The sequence below is a fragment of the Podarcis filfolensis genome (genome assembly GCF_964270895.1).
Source record: "Podarcis filfolensis genome assembly, chromosome: 16".
Classification (NCBI taxonomy): Eukaryota; Metazoa; Chordata; class Lepidosauria; order Squamata; family Lacertidae; genus Podarcis; species Podarcis filfolensis.
In genome coordinates this window covers 29398229-29416995 of record NC_139620.1, presented here as the reverse complement: position 1 = coordinate 29416995, position 18767 = coordinate 29398229, and the positions used below count along the sequence as shown (strand labels likewise).

Here is an 18767-nt window from a genome sequence, read left to right as displayed (position 1 = left end):
AGAGGGCATTTCAGGACAGGCAACAGGAAGAACGTCTTCATAGAGCGCATAGTTGTAACTGTGGGGTTCACTTCCACAAGGTGTGTCGATGGCCACCAACCTGGATGGCTTTAAAAGGGCAGGAGACAAATTCATTCATTTGTATGTGCTTGTGTGTGTCTTTTTATATAATGCTGTTTTACTGGTTTCAGGTTGTGCTTTGGTTTTTTTGTGATATATAGTTTCTTTTTTTAGACTGTACGCCTCTTAGAGTTTTCAAAGTATTAAAAGGTAAAGGGACCCCTGACCATTAGGTCCAGTCGTGACTGACTCTGGGGTTGCGGCGCTCATCTCGCTTTATTGGCCGAGGGAGCTGGCGTACAGCTTCCGGGTAATGTGGCCAGCATAACTAAGCCGCTTCTGGCGAACCAGAGCAGCGCACGGAAACGCCGTTTACCTTCCTGCCAGAGTGGTACCTATTTATCTACTTGCACTTCGACGTGCTTTCGAACTGCTAGGTTGGCAGGAGCTGGGACCGAGCAACAGGAGCTCACCCCATTGTGGGGATTCGAACCGCCGACCTTCTGATCGGCAAGTCCTAGGCACTGTGGTTTAACGCACAGCGCCACCCACGTCCCATTCAAAGTATTAAGCGTATATAAATGCTTTTAAGTAAATAGTGTGCCTCTGAATAGCAGTTGAAAGAGGACTATGGTGCTCAAGTTCTGTTTCTGGACTTCCTGGAAGCATCTGATTGGCCACTATGACAACAGGATGCTAGACCAAGATGGGCCTTTGGTCCAATCCAACAGGGCTCTTCTGACGCCAGAAATAAGGATTGTTCTCAAATGGTTTTATTTTTATTTTTGTTTGCGCTCATTCAGAATGTCATTAGCTCAGCCAAGCGCCTCGCTGCTAATAAGATGTTAACTTAGTTTTGCTCGCAAGCTTACCTCAGCCTCCTTCTGCTGAAGGATCCTGTCTTTGTCCACAACTTCTTCTTCAACAGGCCTGTCAGGTACAAGAAATGCACATTAGCATCACAAGCACTAAAGGACAAGGGTTCAGATCTTGAGCAGCCAACTAGACAAATTGGTTTTATTTAAATAATTTGTTCAGCTGGGGAAAAAACCTAGCTCCTTTAATCAGACAGTTTTTTTTAAAAAAAAAAAAGCTTACGTATTTTCTATGCAAGTTCTTGCAAATATGCAGATGGCAAAAACCATCTTAGAAGAGGCATTTCCTCCTTTACAAGTGGGAACGTCTCTTCTGGTATTAAACCCTGCATTATCTAAAACCAGGGATGTTGTTAGACTATAACTTTCAACATCCCAGATCACTGGCCGTGCTGGTTGAGGCTGATGCAAGTTGGGAGTCTGGCAACATCTGATCTAAAAGCAAAGAAATATGCTTTTTTGCTTCAGGACAACTGTTTTATTCATTTACCGACTGCTGCAGATGTAACCAATTAGAATTCAGCCAATGATTTGACCTGAGTTTCCATATTGTAAACCTTCTCCAAAAATGCCAAAGAGGAATTGCCTTTCTGCAATTTTCTCAAGCCCAGGCAGCCTTGCAGCTGTCACCTTCTCATTCTTCACCCTTGTTTTGTATAAGGAATTTCCTGGATTTTTACACCCTAATTCTGTCCTACACTTCAGTGGAGCCATTTCCTCTGCCTACCCCCCTACCCACACCCTATGGCACCAAGTTATAAAACAAAGAACCAGCCCAGACACACACAGTCATTTCCTTAACTAGAAATATTTCTGCACTCTCGCGCCGAGCGATATCAAAGAGAAACAAGCTTTTTTGTCAGGAAAGGCACAACACGAACAGAAAAGATTCACACACTAAAAACAGAATGGTCAAGGGCACAATATTCACATAGGGGGACTGAAGAGAGTTTAGAGTGGCATCAGGAAGAGGAATTAAGACATTTTTAGCCAAGATAATTTCCCTGGTTATATAAAATTAACACAGAGAGAAAGGAAGCTGGGACACTCTCAATCAAGAATCGTTGGACTACAGTGGTACCTCTGGTTACATACTTAATTCATTCCAGAGGTCCGTTCTTAACCTGAAACTGTTCTTAACCTGAAGCAGCACTTTAGCTAATGGGGCCTCCTGCTGCTGCTGCCGCGCCGCCGGAGCACGCTTTCTGTTCTCATCCTGAAGCAAAGTTCTTAACCCAAGGTACTATTTCTGGGTTAGCAGAGTCTGTAACCTGAAGCGTTTGTAACCTGAAGCGTATGTAACCCGAGGTACCACTGTACATTTCTGAAGGTTGAAGAGTCAAGCCTCACAGGGGTTGGTTCACACAGGCATGAACACGACTTGACTGATTCCTCGGCACTCAACAAGCCACAGCTGAATTAGTGAGTTATAACAGCATTGAACACACTGCATTTGAGAGGGCATTTAAAAGTTCTGTCCATATGGTGTTTGATTTGGTTTGGGGATGGTTCATTCAGGCACACAGATCTCAACTTGACATCAATAGATGAACATGTGTGAAAACAGCCCTTTGCCTTTCCAGTGCAGTCTGCAAATGGGGACTCTGAACGCGGTCCACTGTGACCATCTGCGCATGCTGTTTTAAAATATACGAGATATGTGCAAGACGTATAGGAATTGCTGAGAGATCTACACACGAGACAGGGAAGGGGCAACAGCATTGCATGCAAAAGGCTCAGTTCCTAAAATATTTAGTTTAAAACACTAGAAGCAGTCTTATACCAGGTCAGATTAATTGTCACCTATCGTCTACAATGGCAACAGTTCTCTAGGGACTCGGGCTTTCCCATATCCAGCTACCCAATCCATTTTAACTGGAGATTCCAGTGGCTGAGACTGGGACTCTCTGTATGAAAAGCATGTGCTGTACTACAGAGCTACAGTGTGTCACAATCCTAGATAATGGATCTCAGGCAGCAGCATTGGGAGAAGATTTTGGGCAAGAGTGTGGAGAGCTGCTGCTGGACAGAACAGGCATAACAAGGCTAGATGAACAAACAGCCTGATGTAGTATAAGGCAGATTGCAATATTTGTATGCATATTCCCCAAATCTATCTAAACGGCCCAAGTCAGATGGGCAACTTAAGAATAAAAGGGTTGCATCCAACAAGGTAAACCCATTTGCACATACCTAAAGACACCTCCAGAGGATCAGGGGAATCCCCAGGACAGATCTGGGGCGTGCATGGGAGTGGACTCTCCATTGAGCAAGTGGCAGTTCTTGCGGAAACAAGACAAGTTTGGATACAACCCAAAGATTACATCAATTACTGAATGAATACTGGGTGGGGGGGAGAGATGTGATATTTCACAAAGCCCTTAGCTGGTATACTTTCTGGAGCTTGCACGCGCGCACGCGCACGCACACACACCCACACACACATACCATCCTAGATGGATCAGTGGTTTCTTCCCGTTAATTAACACAGAGGAAGCAATTTAAAACAGGAGCCCCTTCCCCTTGGTTTCCGTGTGTGTTTTCAGGCTAGGAAAAGGAAGGGAGAGGTTACGAGAATGAGATCAGCAGATACAGGAGTTGGGGAGGGGGTTGTTTCTGAAGCTACTTTTAAGAGCAAGGCTGGGCAGAGTCATAAGGAAGAAAGCACAACTCAAGAGAGAGACTCACTTGCCGGTGCGTTTTAGCCTCTCTGACCGGAAGTTTTCGTAGTGCAAATCTTGAGTCACTTCTTGAAGATCCTGCATGTGGGTCCTGAAACGAGAAACGCAGCTTTTAACTTCCTTTGCCAGGAGCTCCCGAGTCAAATTTTATTAAGTTAGGTTCATCTCTTAACTGGATAAAAAGCAGCATCACAGCCTTTACAGACATGATTCATGCCAATGCTTTTTTTCATGCCATGAATGAATGGTTTTCTCCATTTTTACTAACCCATAATAACTGAAATGCTATATTTTCTGTCTTTTCAATGACAAGATCCATAAGCTTAACTTAAATTTTAACCGATTCCAAACTTCAAGTAAAAACAGACAGTATTCTGTCCCTACAACCCACATCCTCAACAATTCTCTACTGCAGTGCTACATATTGGTAAGCTTCGCACAGGTCCACCCGCTTTAGAAAAATATCTATTGGGATGTTTTCTTAAATGTGGTGCTAAAAGGAACTTCCTAGCCTGGAAAGTGTCACATGTGAATGAGTGTGGGGGACCAGTAGCATGTAAAGTGAATGTACTCTTCCATCAAGTCAGCCTTTTCACTTGACCTACAGACACAATAAAATACAGAATCTGAACCTCCACCTTACTTGCAGAAATAGTCTTCACTATCACTGTGGCTTCAAAGGTGAAAGTCACATGTGACATGGAAACAATCCAGCAGGGGGAAATCTTTGACTGAAACTTTACCAAGCCAAGGATGTATAATGGAATCAAATGCCACAGAATTGCTGTAACCCACAAAGCCTGATTAATGGAATTACCCTAGGAGGAATAACTCAGACATTATTAAGAGTCACACAGCTAAGTAGCACTTTTTGGATTATCAACCCTAACATATTCCTGGAATTTTACTATATTTAGTTTCTCAGCACTTGCTGCAAGGAATGCTCCGCTTGACTTGTTTCAAATCTTTTTTGGTACAATTGCATTGTTAGAGGAGATAACATGCATTAGTCCAGGGGCGTGTGCATGTACGGAGGGGTGAGAGAGAGAAATCTGTACATTGACAAGGAAGCTATAACATATCTTGAGGCTATGATGCAGAACAGATACACATTGCAGAATAAAACTAAAATCAACTTCAATCTCTTGCAAAAGCAAATATTGAAATAACTCAGATTCCAAGAATCCCCCTTGCCAATCAGAGCTGCAATATGATCAAGATGAATTCTGAAACATACTGACATTTCCAATTTAAATTCCTTTAAGGATTTCTGCTTCCAAATACGGTACATTCCAATTAAAGCAAGCCAGATTTTAAGCAAGCCACCTATTTCCTAGCAACATATTTTTATTGATTATTTAGCCAAGAAACAAAAGACAAAAGCAGTTTCAGTATAAAGAAAGAAGCAGAGCTCTCACATAAACCATGCAGCTAAGCAGGCGAACATGTTTTTGTGGACAGTATGTACAAGAGGCATCTCTCTCTGACAAACACATTTTGTTAGAGATGCCTGTAGTTTAAGACTAAATAAGGGACTCTACTTACACCAGCATGGTGCGTAACTTCAGGAAATCATTGTGCTCCGGATTCTCGACTTCCACCACTCCCCAGGGATACAGGCGACCTCTGATCTTTTTCCCTTTCACTTCAATAAGTTGGTTGGACCCAATCACAGCAAAAGGAATGCTAGCCTAGATGAGTCAATAAATTCCATTTTATAAGATCATCAATGAATAATGCCAATGGTACAAGTCAACTTGCCACTTAATATACCCTGACTGTTCAAAAGTCTTGGCACAACATTCCACAGAAATCTCCACTGAAGTGCAAACTTTTAACTCATGGGTAGCTTTTTTTAAAAAAAACACATTGATATATTACCTTTTTTGCAAAGGTAAAGGTAATTTCTGATACAGGCTCAGAAACTGGAGTTGTGAGATGTTGGCAAGGGTATTATTTCAACTGCAAAAATGGGAGGTAAATATGCCTTGCTGTATGCAATAATTGTAGCAAAACTAACACCTACGTGAGGAATACATTTAAATTAGCCGAATGCCTAATTTAGAACCTGTTGATGTTGAACCCACCTTCAGAACTCGGGTCTGTTCTTTGAATTCCTCGTCCTCATCGGAATCTGCATCAGGTAATTGGTAAATCCTTATGCCATGTTCAGAAATCTCATCTAAAACCTATGGGTGCAGGCAAGCAAGAGACAAAAACGCAGGGGCGATTTTTAGTTACATTCTACATTAGGTGTACATACATGAATTCTGAAAGCCTGCGGTGGTGCAGTGTGTTGAGACTTGGATCTGGGAGACCAGGGTTCAAATCCTCGCCCAGGTATGAATCTCCCTGGGTTACCTTGGGCCAGTCACTCACTCTCAGTCTAACCTATCTCAAGGTGTTGTTTTGGGGATTACCGTATTTTTCGCTCCATAAGACGCACTTTTTTCTTCCTAAAAATTAAGGGGAAATGTCTGTTCGTCTTATGGAGCGAATGTGTGGTCCTTGGAGCCAAATTGCCCAGGGGCAAAAAGCAGATCATGCTTTTTTTTTTTTGAAAGCGGGAAGTGGGTGTTGAAACAAAGCCGTTGATCATTTGCCGATCGGGGAGAGAGATATGGGACGCTAGAGATAAAGGAGGTTGCCTGGGAGGGGAGAGGTAAAGACAGCAAACTTGCAAAGGGGGGGAACAAGAAAACTAAAGCAAAATCACGCACCCGCTGTTGCGTGGGGCCGCAATGGCGCAAAAACGTGGTTACAAAGCACGGATCCACATGGATCCTCAGGATTTTTGCATTGGGTTACCCCAAATTCACCATCAGATCACATGTCTGTGGCCACAGCATGAACCACAAAAATCATACATCCACTGTTTCGTTCAGAATATTTTTTTTCTTGTTTTCCTCCTCTAAAAACTAGGTGCGTCTTATGGTCAGGTGCGTCTTATGGAGCGAAAAATACAGTAAATTAGAAGAGGGGAAACCGTGTACACCACCTTGAGCTCTTTGGAGAGAAAGGTGTGACAAATGAAATGATTACCATTAATAATAAATTGTATTCTTCTGTTGTTACCACTCAAACCCCAGAGCTTGCATTATTTCAGCTATTAAGGGATTTGTTCCTAAAGCACTGACCTATTCTTCCATTTTTCTTACACTCCTTTGTGGTGATTAAATTAAATTGATTGCTTCCACTAGCAAATGCCACTAGATTGCAATATGAAGTTACTGTTTAAACACTATCCCTAGACAGAAAAATAGTTAAGAGTTATTGATTCTTTAGCTTGTTATTGGGGAGCGGGGAGTGTTTGGTGAAAAAATAATTTTGCAGCAGGGAATGATTCGGTTTAGCACTGCAAAATTCAGTTGTTATTTGGGAGGAGAAGTAATCATGATGCACTTTGAAGCTTAACAAAATTATGAATTGGCGTTTCCTCCCGCACAGAACCCAAAAGACTAAGATAATTTTCAATTGTGTAAAATCCAGCAAGCCTCCCAAAGGCATGATTTTGAAGGAACTGGGCTTCTGGAGAGAAAACCCCAAGACCTCCGTAGAAAATCCTGACTTGTGAAAGGCAAGTAGTTCTTGTTCAAACAACACTAAAAGGTAAAGGTAAAGGAACCCCTGACCGTTAGGTCCAGTCATGGATGACTCTGGGGTTGCGCACTCATCTCGCTCTATAGGCCAAGAGACAGACAGCTTCCGGGTCATGTGGCCAGCATAACTTTTGTCCGCAGACAGCTTCCGGGTCATGTGGCCAGCATAACTAAGCCGCTTCTGGCAAACCAGAGCAGCGCACGGAAATGCCGTTTACCTTCCCGCCGGAGCGGTACCTATTTATCTACTTGCACTTGACATGCTTTCGAACTGCTAGGTTGGCAGGAGCTAGGACCGAACAACGGGAGCTCACCCCGTCACAGGGATTCAAACTGCCAACCTTCTGATCGGCAAGCCCTAGGCTCTGTGGTTTAGACCACAGCGACACCCACGTCCCTCAGACAACACTACCTTGAATTAATAAGCCATTATTTACTAAGCTGAGAACGAGTAGCCTGTCCACATGCTCTCTTCTCCATACCAGCATGGTGTTGTTTCTGTTGTGGTTTGTGCAAACCACAGTTTCCATAATCTCTGGTTTAATTTTGACTTACTAACTGGGATCAGATTCTAGATATATATCCCTGGTTAGTAATCAGAGATTAAGCCACAGTTTCCTGATTTGAATGGGAAACTGTGGTTTAAATGCACCACGACAGAAGAATCAACGCCAGTGCACAGGTAAAGAAATGAAGCAGGGGTGATGGGCCGAATATGGTACATCTGATGCTCTAAACCAGCCCATTCAGCCAGAATGGGATATTAAGAATGGAAGGGGTCAGTGGTCAATAAAAGCACTAAAAAGGTTCCCCAATAAAGACTTCACAGAAAGGGAAAGCAATGGAGTTGCTCTACGGCCTTCCACACCGTCATTCATTAAATGAGATAAACAGCCAACAACATCCAGGCTCAGTCCACCAAAAAACCCAACACACTGGAGAATGAAACGTATTCTCTATGCAAATCTCGGTACTTCCTTAAGGAGGCATGCCTGACACAGCTTGGTTTTAAAGGCACAGCATCTCTAGCATTTGCTACACAACAGAAAGTCAGTCCCAATGCAGAGGAGCAGGGTGGCATTGCAGCTCGCCTTTCACCAGAGGCACGGAACAAGAAAGCCCATTTCTCTGGGCAGAGATCTTAGCGATAAAGGAGGAACAATGGCGGGAAAAACCCAACAAGGGTGCTGGAATAATATATCACAGCTGTTCAGCCAAGTGCTTTCCTGAAAGGGGAAAGGGGGGGAGCAAATCTCAAGGAAAAACAAACTGCTTTTCATATTCCCAACAATGAAGCAACATTTTGCTGCTTCGGACATCGGTTTTATTGGCCCCAGGAGGTTCTGTGGTTCCTAAAGATTAGCATTCCCCGGGGAAATGTGTTAAGAAGTCAAAATCCAAGGTTCCCTCCCCCCCCCAAATCCCCATTCTCATGTAATCATTCTTTTGAGCAGATTTCCTCTTGCGGCTTTGCAGCACACATCTTGTGAAACTGCCCTCCAATTCTTCTCGCTCAAAAGAAGGGTGTTTTTATATTAAAAATGAAAAACGAAGTTTGAATTCCACAGAGTCAAAACAGGAATTACACCAAGCTGGGTTTCCTTGACAGAAGCCCCACAACTAAGCTTTCTGCTTATTCCAAAAAAGAAAAAAAAACCTCTCCACAATTCAGGACAAAAAACAAAGCCCAAAAACCCCCTCGCATTACCTTAGATTGATTGCCAAATGGCAGAGACATCTAAAAAAAACCTAGCAAAGGCTTCAAAGCTCCATCAGGAGAGGCAGATCCTGATCTCCTGCCTTGATTACAGATTTTGAATAGAGAGATGTTTTTTGAGTTAGAAAAATATACAGTAGCTAAGCTTTCAAAGCTCTGGATCAACATTAAAAGCATTCAATCCTGGTTAAGCTGCTGGTAACAATGGCTGACCCAAGCGGACCAAAGGGCTAAGATGTTTATATTTATTTGTCCTTTAAGTGCTCCTTATTAGGCAACGGTTTTGTTGCAGCTGGTGTTCATTTAAAGCAGCGGTGAGGAACCCCAGGCTGGGGGCAGGGGACAATGCAGCTCTTGAACTCTCCACCAGCCCTGCTTCACACCCCAAGTGTTTTGGCGTGGCTGGAATAAGGGGGACACATGCAAGTGTGTGTAGAAACAAACCTACAAAGGTAAAATTTGCATTCATTGCTCCGCCCACGTCTGCCTCTGGTCCTGCCTAACCACCCCCACCCCCACCCCAGGCATGTCCCCACCCACACCGGCTGCCCAGAAAGGCATGCTGGTTGAATAAGGTTCTCCATCTCTGATTTAAAGTGAAACAAATAGCGAACGTTTACAAGTGTGCATTGTTAAATCTAGACTAAGAGGAATAGTTTCAGCACGTTTGCATTATCAGACAGCAGCCTGGAAAGAGCTCTAGCACATTATACTTTTTGCAACTAACTGCTTAATTAACTAATAAGGAACAGGCAATTCCATCTTTATTGAATCAGTATAAAATCGTGGCGCAAAATATATAAATACCAGTGTACCTTTGAAATGTAAACACACCCCAGGCAGTTCCATCAATCAAAATGCTACTTTTTGAATGAAATGACTTACATAAAACGAGTTTGATTCCCACCCTCCCATGATTGTGAAGATCAATAGTCCTTTTCTCCCTTTTAATGCAAGGGAATTTAATTGAAGAGTGGTGTGTAAATGCTCATGATAAGGAAAACAAACAGCTTGCTTTGGTTGCGTTTATTCCTTCCTCCTCACCTCCTGATTTATTCATTACCTTTTTGAAAAATCAAGAGCAATTAAAAATAACGCTCAATCCTGCCCATTTGACAGACTAAAACGTGCTGTCCGATTAGCAGGAGAACAGATTGAACAAAAATACTTTTTAAAAAATACAAAACACAAAAGATGCAGGTTTCAAGTGCCATGTTAGAAGAGGCACACCCCCTTCTGCACCAGAAATTAAAGAGAACGTCTAAAATGATGCCCTTTATAACCAAATTGTGTCATCTGAAAACACAGAGAAAGTATACCCCCCCTCCTTCTTTAGAACAGGTGTTCGTCAGCTGCCTCCCTCCTTATGCCAGCCACCCTGTAAATTTAATTGATGGGCAGCATGAATGAAATTCATTATGGAATAAAGGTGGACTGCACACATTCTTAATATAATGCAAACAGCCTTCTACTCGGCATTTGTTCAGGGATTGCACAAAACAAAACAAAATCAGTGAACTATCTTGATTCAAAATGGTGTCCAATCATAATTTTTTTTAAAAAAAGTGATATCAGGAACCATAATTTGGTTATGGGATCTCAAGAGGTGTCCAAATGCATAGCAAACAGATACACAGCTTTCTAAGGCATATAGCAGATACAAACTCATTGGAAACGGGATGTGGCATTTCGTTTTAAAAGCTTATACATACCCTTCTTTTCAGTCTCTCTCTCTCCTTCAGTGTCAAAGTGTCTGCCTTGGCAATCACAGGGACAATGTTGACTTTCCCATGAAGTGCTTTCATGAATTCTACATCCAAGGGCTTCAGCCTGTGTATCAATTATTGGGGGGGGGGGGAGGAGGAAACCTCATTAATTATTAATGGAGTCCTGAGTGAAGATATCCTTGGCAGCATCTTATGGATCATCTGTTATGTATCTAAAATCAAAAAGATCCCAACAAGCAGCAGGGCCTTTGCAAATGCAGCCCTGGAACTCCAGAACACCCTTTCAATGGGTGGTTCATTTATCTCCCTCTTTAATTCCACAAACAGAATTAGTCCTCTGCTCTTGTGGTTAGTCCTGCTGCTGATATTGTTTTGATAACCACTGGGGTTTTTTTCTGGAGAGGATCGCCAAACGTTGCTGGACCACAACTTCCTTCGCCCCTGACCTGCTTATACACTCAGTAGATTCTTAAGCGAATGTTTTCGATATCATAGAGTAATTTTAAAACAAACATTTCTCCCATTGAACTTCAATCCCCCAAATTTAGATCTTGGTCTCTAACACACATCTGCCATCACATCAATACAGTTGTACCTTGGTTGCCAAACCCCTTGGAACTAATACTTTTCGGCTCCCGAACGATCGGAAACCAGAAGTGAGTGTTCCAGTTTTCGAATGATTTTCGGAAGCTGAACATCCGGGACGGCTTCCATGGCTTCTGATTGGCTGCAGGACGCTCCTGCAGCCAATCAGAAGCCGTATCTTGGTTTTCAAACAGTTCCAGAAGTCGAACGGACTCTGGAACACATTCTATTTGAGAATCAAGGTACAACTGTATAGCCAGCTGGCTGGGACTGATGGGAGTTGGTGTCTAGCAACTCTTAGAGGGCCACAGGTTCCCCCCATCATTGTTTTAGAATGTTCAATATTTTCAATATTGTTATTTCACTTGGAGGCAGGAGGGTGTACACCATTTTTAGAGTTTAAGCTGAAGTATAACTCTTGTAAGTTAAAGAAAGTTCTACTTTTGCTGGCAACAAACAGAACTTCCAAGACCCAGGTGAAAAGCAAAACTACTTACTTCAAATGTGGGTGGCTGACATGCTTAATTAAACTTTCCATTTACGCATATGAAAAGACATAGTTATTACAACTTCTAAGTTTCTAGATAGTCATCCATTTTTAATATGTACCCCTGACAAGTTTTAATAGCAAATCCTCTCTGAAATGGAGGTCATTAATCCCAAAGATGATTTTAATTGAGTTGGCCGACTGACAACAAAGAAACTTGCTTTGCTCGTAAGGTGGTTAAATCTCTCTGCTGGAATTTCCCCAGCGCCTGCTTAACGGTGAAAAAAAGTTCACCCTAGAACGCAAATCTTTTCTTACCCGTGTCCAAAGGGGGATATGAAGTAAAAGCAGCAATGAACTCTGTTGTCTACAATATGGCGCCTATTGAGGCCGCTCTCGTCATGGAGGTACCTTTCAAACTGATTGTCAATGTAGTGGATGATGGTCTTGAAACTGCAGTGAGAGAAAAGGGAAAAGGAGGAACTTGTGATGAGACAGGTTTGCATCTACTTGTGAAATATTTAGCTTCTACTTCTTACTGCTTCTTCTCTAGAGCCCCTAACCTTCAAGGCATTCACAGCATGCTTCCTCACACTCTGTGCCTCCCATTTTTTCTTCACAACCACTAGTGGTGACTGGTGCCCACTGGGAGTGGGGGGGCAGGAAGCAGGAAGCCCAACAATAAGTTGAGCGTGAGCCAATGGGATGTGGAACCAATTCAACCTAGTTTTGTCCCCCTTCTCCTTCCAGCGATTCCCCTCACAGAGCTACACTTCCCAGAGTGGTTTAACAAGCAGAGAGCCTAGGACTTGCCGATCAGAAGGTCGGTGGTCCGAATCCCCGCGACGGGTGAGCTCCCATTGCTCGGTCCCTGCTCCTGCCAACCTAGCAATTCAAAAGCACCTCAAGGCGCAAGTAGATAAATAGGTACCGCTCCGGCGGGAAGGTAAATGGCATTTCTGTGCGCTGCTCTGGTCCGCCAGAAGCGGCTTAGTCATGCTGGCCACATGACCCGGAAGCTGTATGCTGGCTCCCTCGGCCAATAAAGCAAGATGAGCGCCGCAACCCCAGAGTCGGCCACGACTGGACCTAATGGCCAGGGGTCCCTTTACCTTTACCTCCTTCCCAGGGAACCCTGGAAACTGTAGCTCTGAGTGTGGAATAGGGGTCTGTTAACAACTCTCAGCCCCTTTAAACTACAGTTCCCAGGATTCTGGGGAGAAGCCATGACTGTTTAAAGTGGTATGATGATGCTTTATATGTATTGTGCAGATGGGGCCTAGTTCTGCCTTTGTTCCTATTTTCCTCTTTGCTGAATTCCACAAAGGCAATACTGACACAAAGGAGGAGCGGGGAGGTGGCTGACAGCCAGTGCCACCCCCTAGACTGGTTTAAAGTACTGTAATGAGGTAAGCATGTGGGGGCTGACTCAAGGCAGACTGATCTTGGTGGGGCTGCCGCGTTATGGACCAACATAAAGCATGTTTACAGCGCAATACGCAGCATGACCTGGACACGCGACAGTCAAATGCCAGCAGAATTAAGTACAAGTGAAAAAAGGAAGCCACCCACCCAGAGCAGGAACACTTTCAAAAGGCTGACTAATTCTGAGTCACCTCTTTCACAGCCCTTTCCCTTCCCTCCTTTCTCATGCTTTCCTTTAGGACTAGAGTTATTAGGGTTACAAACCTCATGAAGCGTCATACCTGATGTTTCTCTCCCTGCCAACTCTCAAACCCACCCCAATGTTGGGTCCGAACCTCAGGGTTTTCCGCCTGAAGTTTTTACAACCCAAACATAACCAAGCTGAAAGCTGAGAAGGGCAGTGTACACAATATTTTGCAAGTACGTGTGTGTGTGTGTGTGTGTGTGCGCGCGCGCGCGCGCGCTTATTTCTTGCTTGCATTTTTATCCCACCTATTTCTCCAAGAAACTCAAGGTGATATACATGATTCTCCCCCTCATTTGATCACCAATACAACCCTCTGGGGTAGGTGAGGTTGAGAGGCAGTGAATGGCCCAAGGTCACCCAGTGAGCTTCACAGCCGAGTGGGGATCTGAACCCTGAGTCTCTAGGTCATGCTATGACCTAACACTCTAACCGCTATACCACACTGGCTCTCTGAATGGGTACCAAGAATTGCTTGAAGTGTAGGACTGTTAAGGGAAGGGGGGACTCCTGAAGGGCAAAATGATGGGGAAGGAAGAGTTAGGATTTAAAATGCAGGTGGTGGGTTTGGGATCAGGGTAGAGCAGGCTTCCTTAACCTCGGCCCTCCAGATGTTTTGAGACTACAATTCCCATCATCCCTGACCACTGGTCCTGCTGGCTAGGGATCGTGGGAGTTGTAGGCCAAAAACATCTGGAGGGCCGAGGTTGAGGAAGCCTGGGGTAGAGGATGGATATGGTTCTTAGGTAATGGGCAGAGAGGACCTTTTCAGTGGTGGCATCCCAGTTGCAGAATGCCCTTCCCAGAGAGATTTGCCTGGTATCTACATTATGGCTTCTTTGGCACCAGATGAAGACCTTATTAATTTTTCAAGGTGTTTCAAATGCTTAAGAATATCTGGTGCTTTTTAATACTGTTTTATATGACTGACTGGTGGTGTTATATCTACTTTTATTGTGATTAACTTTTATTATTATTATTATTATTATTATTATTATTATTATTATTGTGATTAGCTGCATATTTTTACACCATTTTAGAAAACATTGTTCACTGCCCAGAACATATCAGTTATTAAAGGTATTCAAAAGATTATTTTATTTTACTGTATTGTATTATTTTACTGTTGTTAGCCGCTCTGAGCCCGGCTTTGGCTGGGGAGGGCGGGATATACATAAAATTTTATTATTTTTATTATTATTATTATGTAAATAATAGGAAATGTAAGTTTCCTATTTTAGGAGTTTCTGTGTAAATAGAATAGGTCTTTTGAAAGTTCTACTACAGTACAAGCAATACTGCACTCACCTACAAACTGAGATTATTTGTCTTCAGTTCCCTTATGACTAAAAACTGTTAAATTAGCAAATCCCGTTCTGCCTCCCACAGAAGTCACATCCAAACACCCACCCCCAAAGCAAAGGGTTCATGGTGAGACGGTGATAGTACACACGTATCCCAAGCTTCCTCAATTTTTCTACCTCCACAGGAATTACAAAAAAGTTTGGCAATTCAAGGGAAGTGGGGCTGATGAAATATGATCAGGAGGGAAAACCTCAGCGTGTTGTGTCAGATACTTAGCGCTTCTTTGTCACTGTAATTTGCTTACGTGCTACTTTCAAGTCCTCACTGCTGTTCCGTTTTTTCTGTAAGTGTAAGTCAGCAGTGAATTGTACATTCTACCTTCCGGGAAGCACCTGCTTTCCACCACGACAGTATCATTAGTTAAACAACTCCATATCCTGTACTATGCATTACAACAGCAAACAAAGCAATCTTTTTTTTTCCATAGGGAAAAAAGTGGTTTTTGAGAAAATGAAATAAACCGAATGTTGCCAAAACACACGCCCTCCTTCCACCTAACAAGGCAGCAGCCCAGAAAGACTGGTCTTGTTGTAGTGGAACAAAAGGTTCAGAACAGAGGAAATATCACCTGACACCTTTTATTTAACACAGAGCCACATGACAGGTTTAATACAGCCAATAGAGTCCTAGAACGGCAAAGGCATTTTTAAAAAGTATATATCACTTTTCTTACATACTCATAGCACGTCACACTATATTATTCCTGCTATACTTAATGACAAACCCATAAAATAAGCCAGTAGTATATGGTATGACAGATGAGCTGGGCAAATGAGGCCTGAGACTAAGGAAACAATGTTTGATCACAGCTTCCTGGTGAGTATATAGCTGGAATGTCCCCCAATCTCATCGTTCTGCTATGCTAACTCTCAGTTGGGACATAACAATGACACTGTAGGCAGAATATCAGTCTTCCATTGGATTCTGCCTAAGGGATTATTCCCGGGAAAGTAGTCAAGATCGACTAGCAGATGAGGGTTCAAGTGGTAAGACAAAACAAGAAGTGGCACAGAGGACTGGTCTTCAACACGGGTAAGTTGTGCCAGGAGGCCAACATTTTCAGGGGCATGCTGTGTAAATGTGTGATATATTGCTTTCTTAAAAGTATAAATACTGTTGAGAAGGTAGTTTTTACAAACCCTAGAACATTCTTATTGACTGTGGAAAGAAAGGGAATTGAAGCCTCCAACGTGGGGAGGTGGGAGAAATAATATTTTCTACATAGCCCTTGTAATCCTATTCTGCAAATTTAATCCTCTGTTGCAAATTCAACAACAGTAATACAATGATGGACCGTAACACCATCTTGCTGCCTGCCGCTTGCTCGGCCTCCCTGCCGGAAAAAGTGGGTGGGGATTCAAACTCGCAGGATTCGCAAGAAACATTTCCGAAGAATAAACACGGCATCAGAACACAATCAACAGGAAGTCCTACTTGCAACACAATAGCCAAGCGAAAGGGGCTTGGAGATCCCACAGAAGGAAATTCCAAGTCAACTATTACAGAAAATGTTAAAAGCGATCCCGCGCAGAAAGACTAGAAAAATCACTCCAGGAAAGCAAAATTATTTAACAATACTGTGTAGGCCAAAGCAGCAGGATACGTAGCATCTGATTGAAATATTGTTTTTCAACCCAACAACCCAGTTTACAGCATTCATTGGAGTGAACCTCTACAGAGGCATTGAACTAGGGCTGCTATGCATCCGGAAAATCCCGGACATCGCCGGGATTTCACATCGCCGGGATTTCACCATTTTTGGAAGTGAAATCCCGGCGATGTCTGGGATTTCACTTCCAAAAATGGTGTCTGGGCAGAATATGTTATTTCCGTTTAAAATGTCCAGGAACACCTGGACATATGGCAACTCATGTCTCCAGCCAGTCACCCACCATGAGCACACGGGACAGATCCACACCAAAGCGCTCCACAACGCACTCAAACATATACCGTATTTTTTGCACCATAACACTCACTTTTTTCCTCCTAGAAAGTAAGGGGAAATGTCTGTGCGTGTTAAGGAGCGAATGCCTGCGGGTGGTGGGGATCTGCTGCAGTCGTGAGCAGAGGATCCATGGTTCCCCTTCCTTCCCTCCTCCGTGGTTACAAAGCATGGATCCACATGGATCCTCAGGATTTTTGCATTGGGCTACTCCAAACTCACTGTCAGATCACATGTCTGTGGCCACAGCATGAATCACAAAAATCATATATCCACTATTTCGTTTAGAATATTTTTTTTCTTGTTTTCCTCCTCTAAAAACTATGTGCGTGTTATGGTCTGGTGCGTGTTATAGAGCGAAAAATAGGTACATCTTTGGCTTCCCAATTACCATTGCTTTGCGCTCAGATGCTGTTTCAACTGCAGCAGTGAGACTCCCTGTCCCTGGAGTGCACTGCTCGCTGCAGGAGAAGCGGTGCTCCAGCTTGGGCACCGAGCAGCGGCTGTTGTTGGAGGGTGGCCTTCTCACTGTGGCTGAGGCGCTCGATCGCCTCCCCCAGAAAATAGGTCATTGACTTGTCTGGGTTTTCACTTTCTGAAATATGGCAACGCTACACTGAACTCCCTATGCCAGTGGTTTTCAACCAATGTGCCCTGGGGTGCCTTGAATGATGGTCAGGGGTACCGTGGGCAACACTGGCCTCTGTCCCTCTTTCCTTCCTTCCCTCCCTCCTCTGAAGCCCCCCCCCCATGTCTCTACCTCCCAAAGGCTTGCACAGCTGTTTGTTGCAGCCCTGGCTACAAACTCCACAAGCGAATGGTGCCTCTGGGGCTGGCCAGGGAGTGCTGGTTGCCAGGAGCTGAGGCAGCCCTTGCTGTTGGGAATGGACAGACAAGTCACAGGTACTTCTATTGGAGGCAGGGGGGGGTGCAGCTCAGAGACCATGGGTGGCAGCTGTGGCTACCCAGAGGACTCCCAAAGAGAGGGGAGGGGAGGGGAGGCTGCGGGGAACACTCCGCAAGGGAGCGTGTTTGAAAAAGCACAAGAGGGGGACAGCTCTGCAGGCAAGGGGTGAAATAACTGGGCTCCTGAACCCCACAGGGGTGCCGCAGAAAGAATGTAGTTGGTCAAGGCAGCAGTGGACTCAACAAGGTTGAAAACCTCTGCCCTATGCATCACCTGATGTGGGGGGGGGGTTCAATCAAGCTTTCTTCAAGTTTCGGGGAGTTTGGGAACTGACTGGTGCACCCAACCCAAGCAGGATTGAACTTTCTACACATCATCTGATGCATGGGGAGGCTCAATCCTGCTTTTTGAAGCTGTGTCTCTGCTGCCTAATCCCCAGCACTGACAGGAAGACATGAGAGTTAAAACAGTTTAAAGATCACCAAAGCTGTATACAACATAATGGTAGCCTGGGACAGATGTGGAGATTCAGCATCACAGCCTGAGGAAACAACATACCAGTCTTGGCTATTAATGGCATCTCCATATCCTGGAGTGTCGACTACCGTGAGACGGAGTTTCACCCCTCGCTCCTCTATTTCTACAGTGGAAGCTTCAATCTGGACCGTTCTCTCTATTTTCTCTAGAAGAGAAATGTCATATAAGTTTAAGTTAAAAGTTTCCTGGCCAACAAAGCAGTAAAATGTTATTCAAACTACTGAGGGAGGGAGGGAATATATAATAGAAATTAGGCAGGAAATGACAACCCACACAAAAGAAATGCTTCGTATGGCCAGTCTGAATCCCCAAGGATTCCTGTGTATCCAATGCATGTGCCCAGCCTTTACTGAGAATTCCTCAGTGGTTGCCCTCAAAGAACTTGAAAGTAGCATGAGGATTTTGACGATTCTGTTGTAGCCACGGAGACCACCCTGTTCCATGTCTCACCACCACCTCATGGTGCAGAGGGTGAGAATGAAGAACAAGCCCTTCTCCCCGACAGCTCCCTGGCTATGGAAACCCTTGCCCCATGAAACCCAGCTGATGCCCTTCCTTTTCACAGTCAGGATTCAGGCTACGGCAATACTATACAGAAGTGTGTTTCATCAGGATC

The 18767-nt window shown here is 44.0% G+C and overlaps 1 protein-coding gene and 1 long non-coding RNA gene across 2 annotated transcripts in view; one reads left to right on the top strand and one right to left on the bottom strand.

Moving 5' to 3' along the window:
- The window catches only part of LOC310751483, a 363050-nt gene that overhangs the window by 217878 nt on the left and 126405 nt on the right, over positions 1–18767 (top strand). The window lies entirely within an intron of this gene.
- LOC310751245 (septin-2) overlaps positions 1–18767 on the bottom strand; it is a 59432-nt gene that overhangs the window by 23446 nt on the left and 17219 nt on the right. The window contains exons 5-11 of the mRNA XM_083590499.1: positions 18173–18296; positions 12050–12184; positions 10645–10762; positions 5704–5805; positions 5162–5307; positions 3624–3707; positions 933–990 (exon numbers count right to left, since the gene is read on the bottom strand). Coding sequence (XP_083446625.1) covers positions 933–990; positions 3624–3707; positions 5162–5307; positions 5704–5805; positions 10645–10762; positions 12050–12184; positions 18173–18296 — 767 coding nt within the window. The remainder of the gene's footprint in view (positions 1–932; positions 991–3623; positions 3708–5161; positions 5308–5703; positions 5806–10644; positions 10763–12049; positions 12185–18172; positions 18297–18767) is intronic.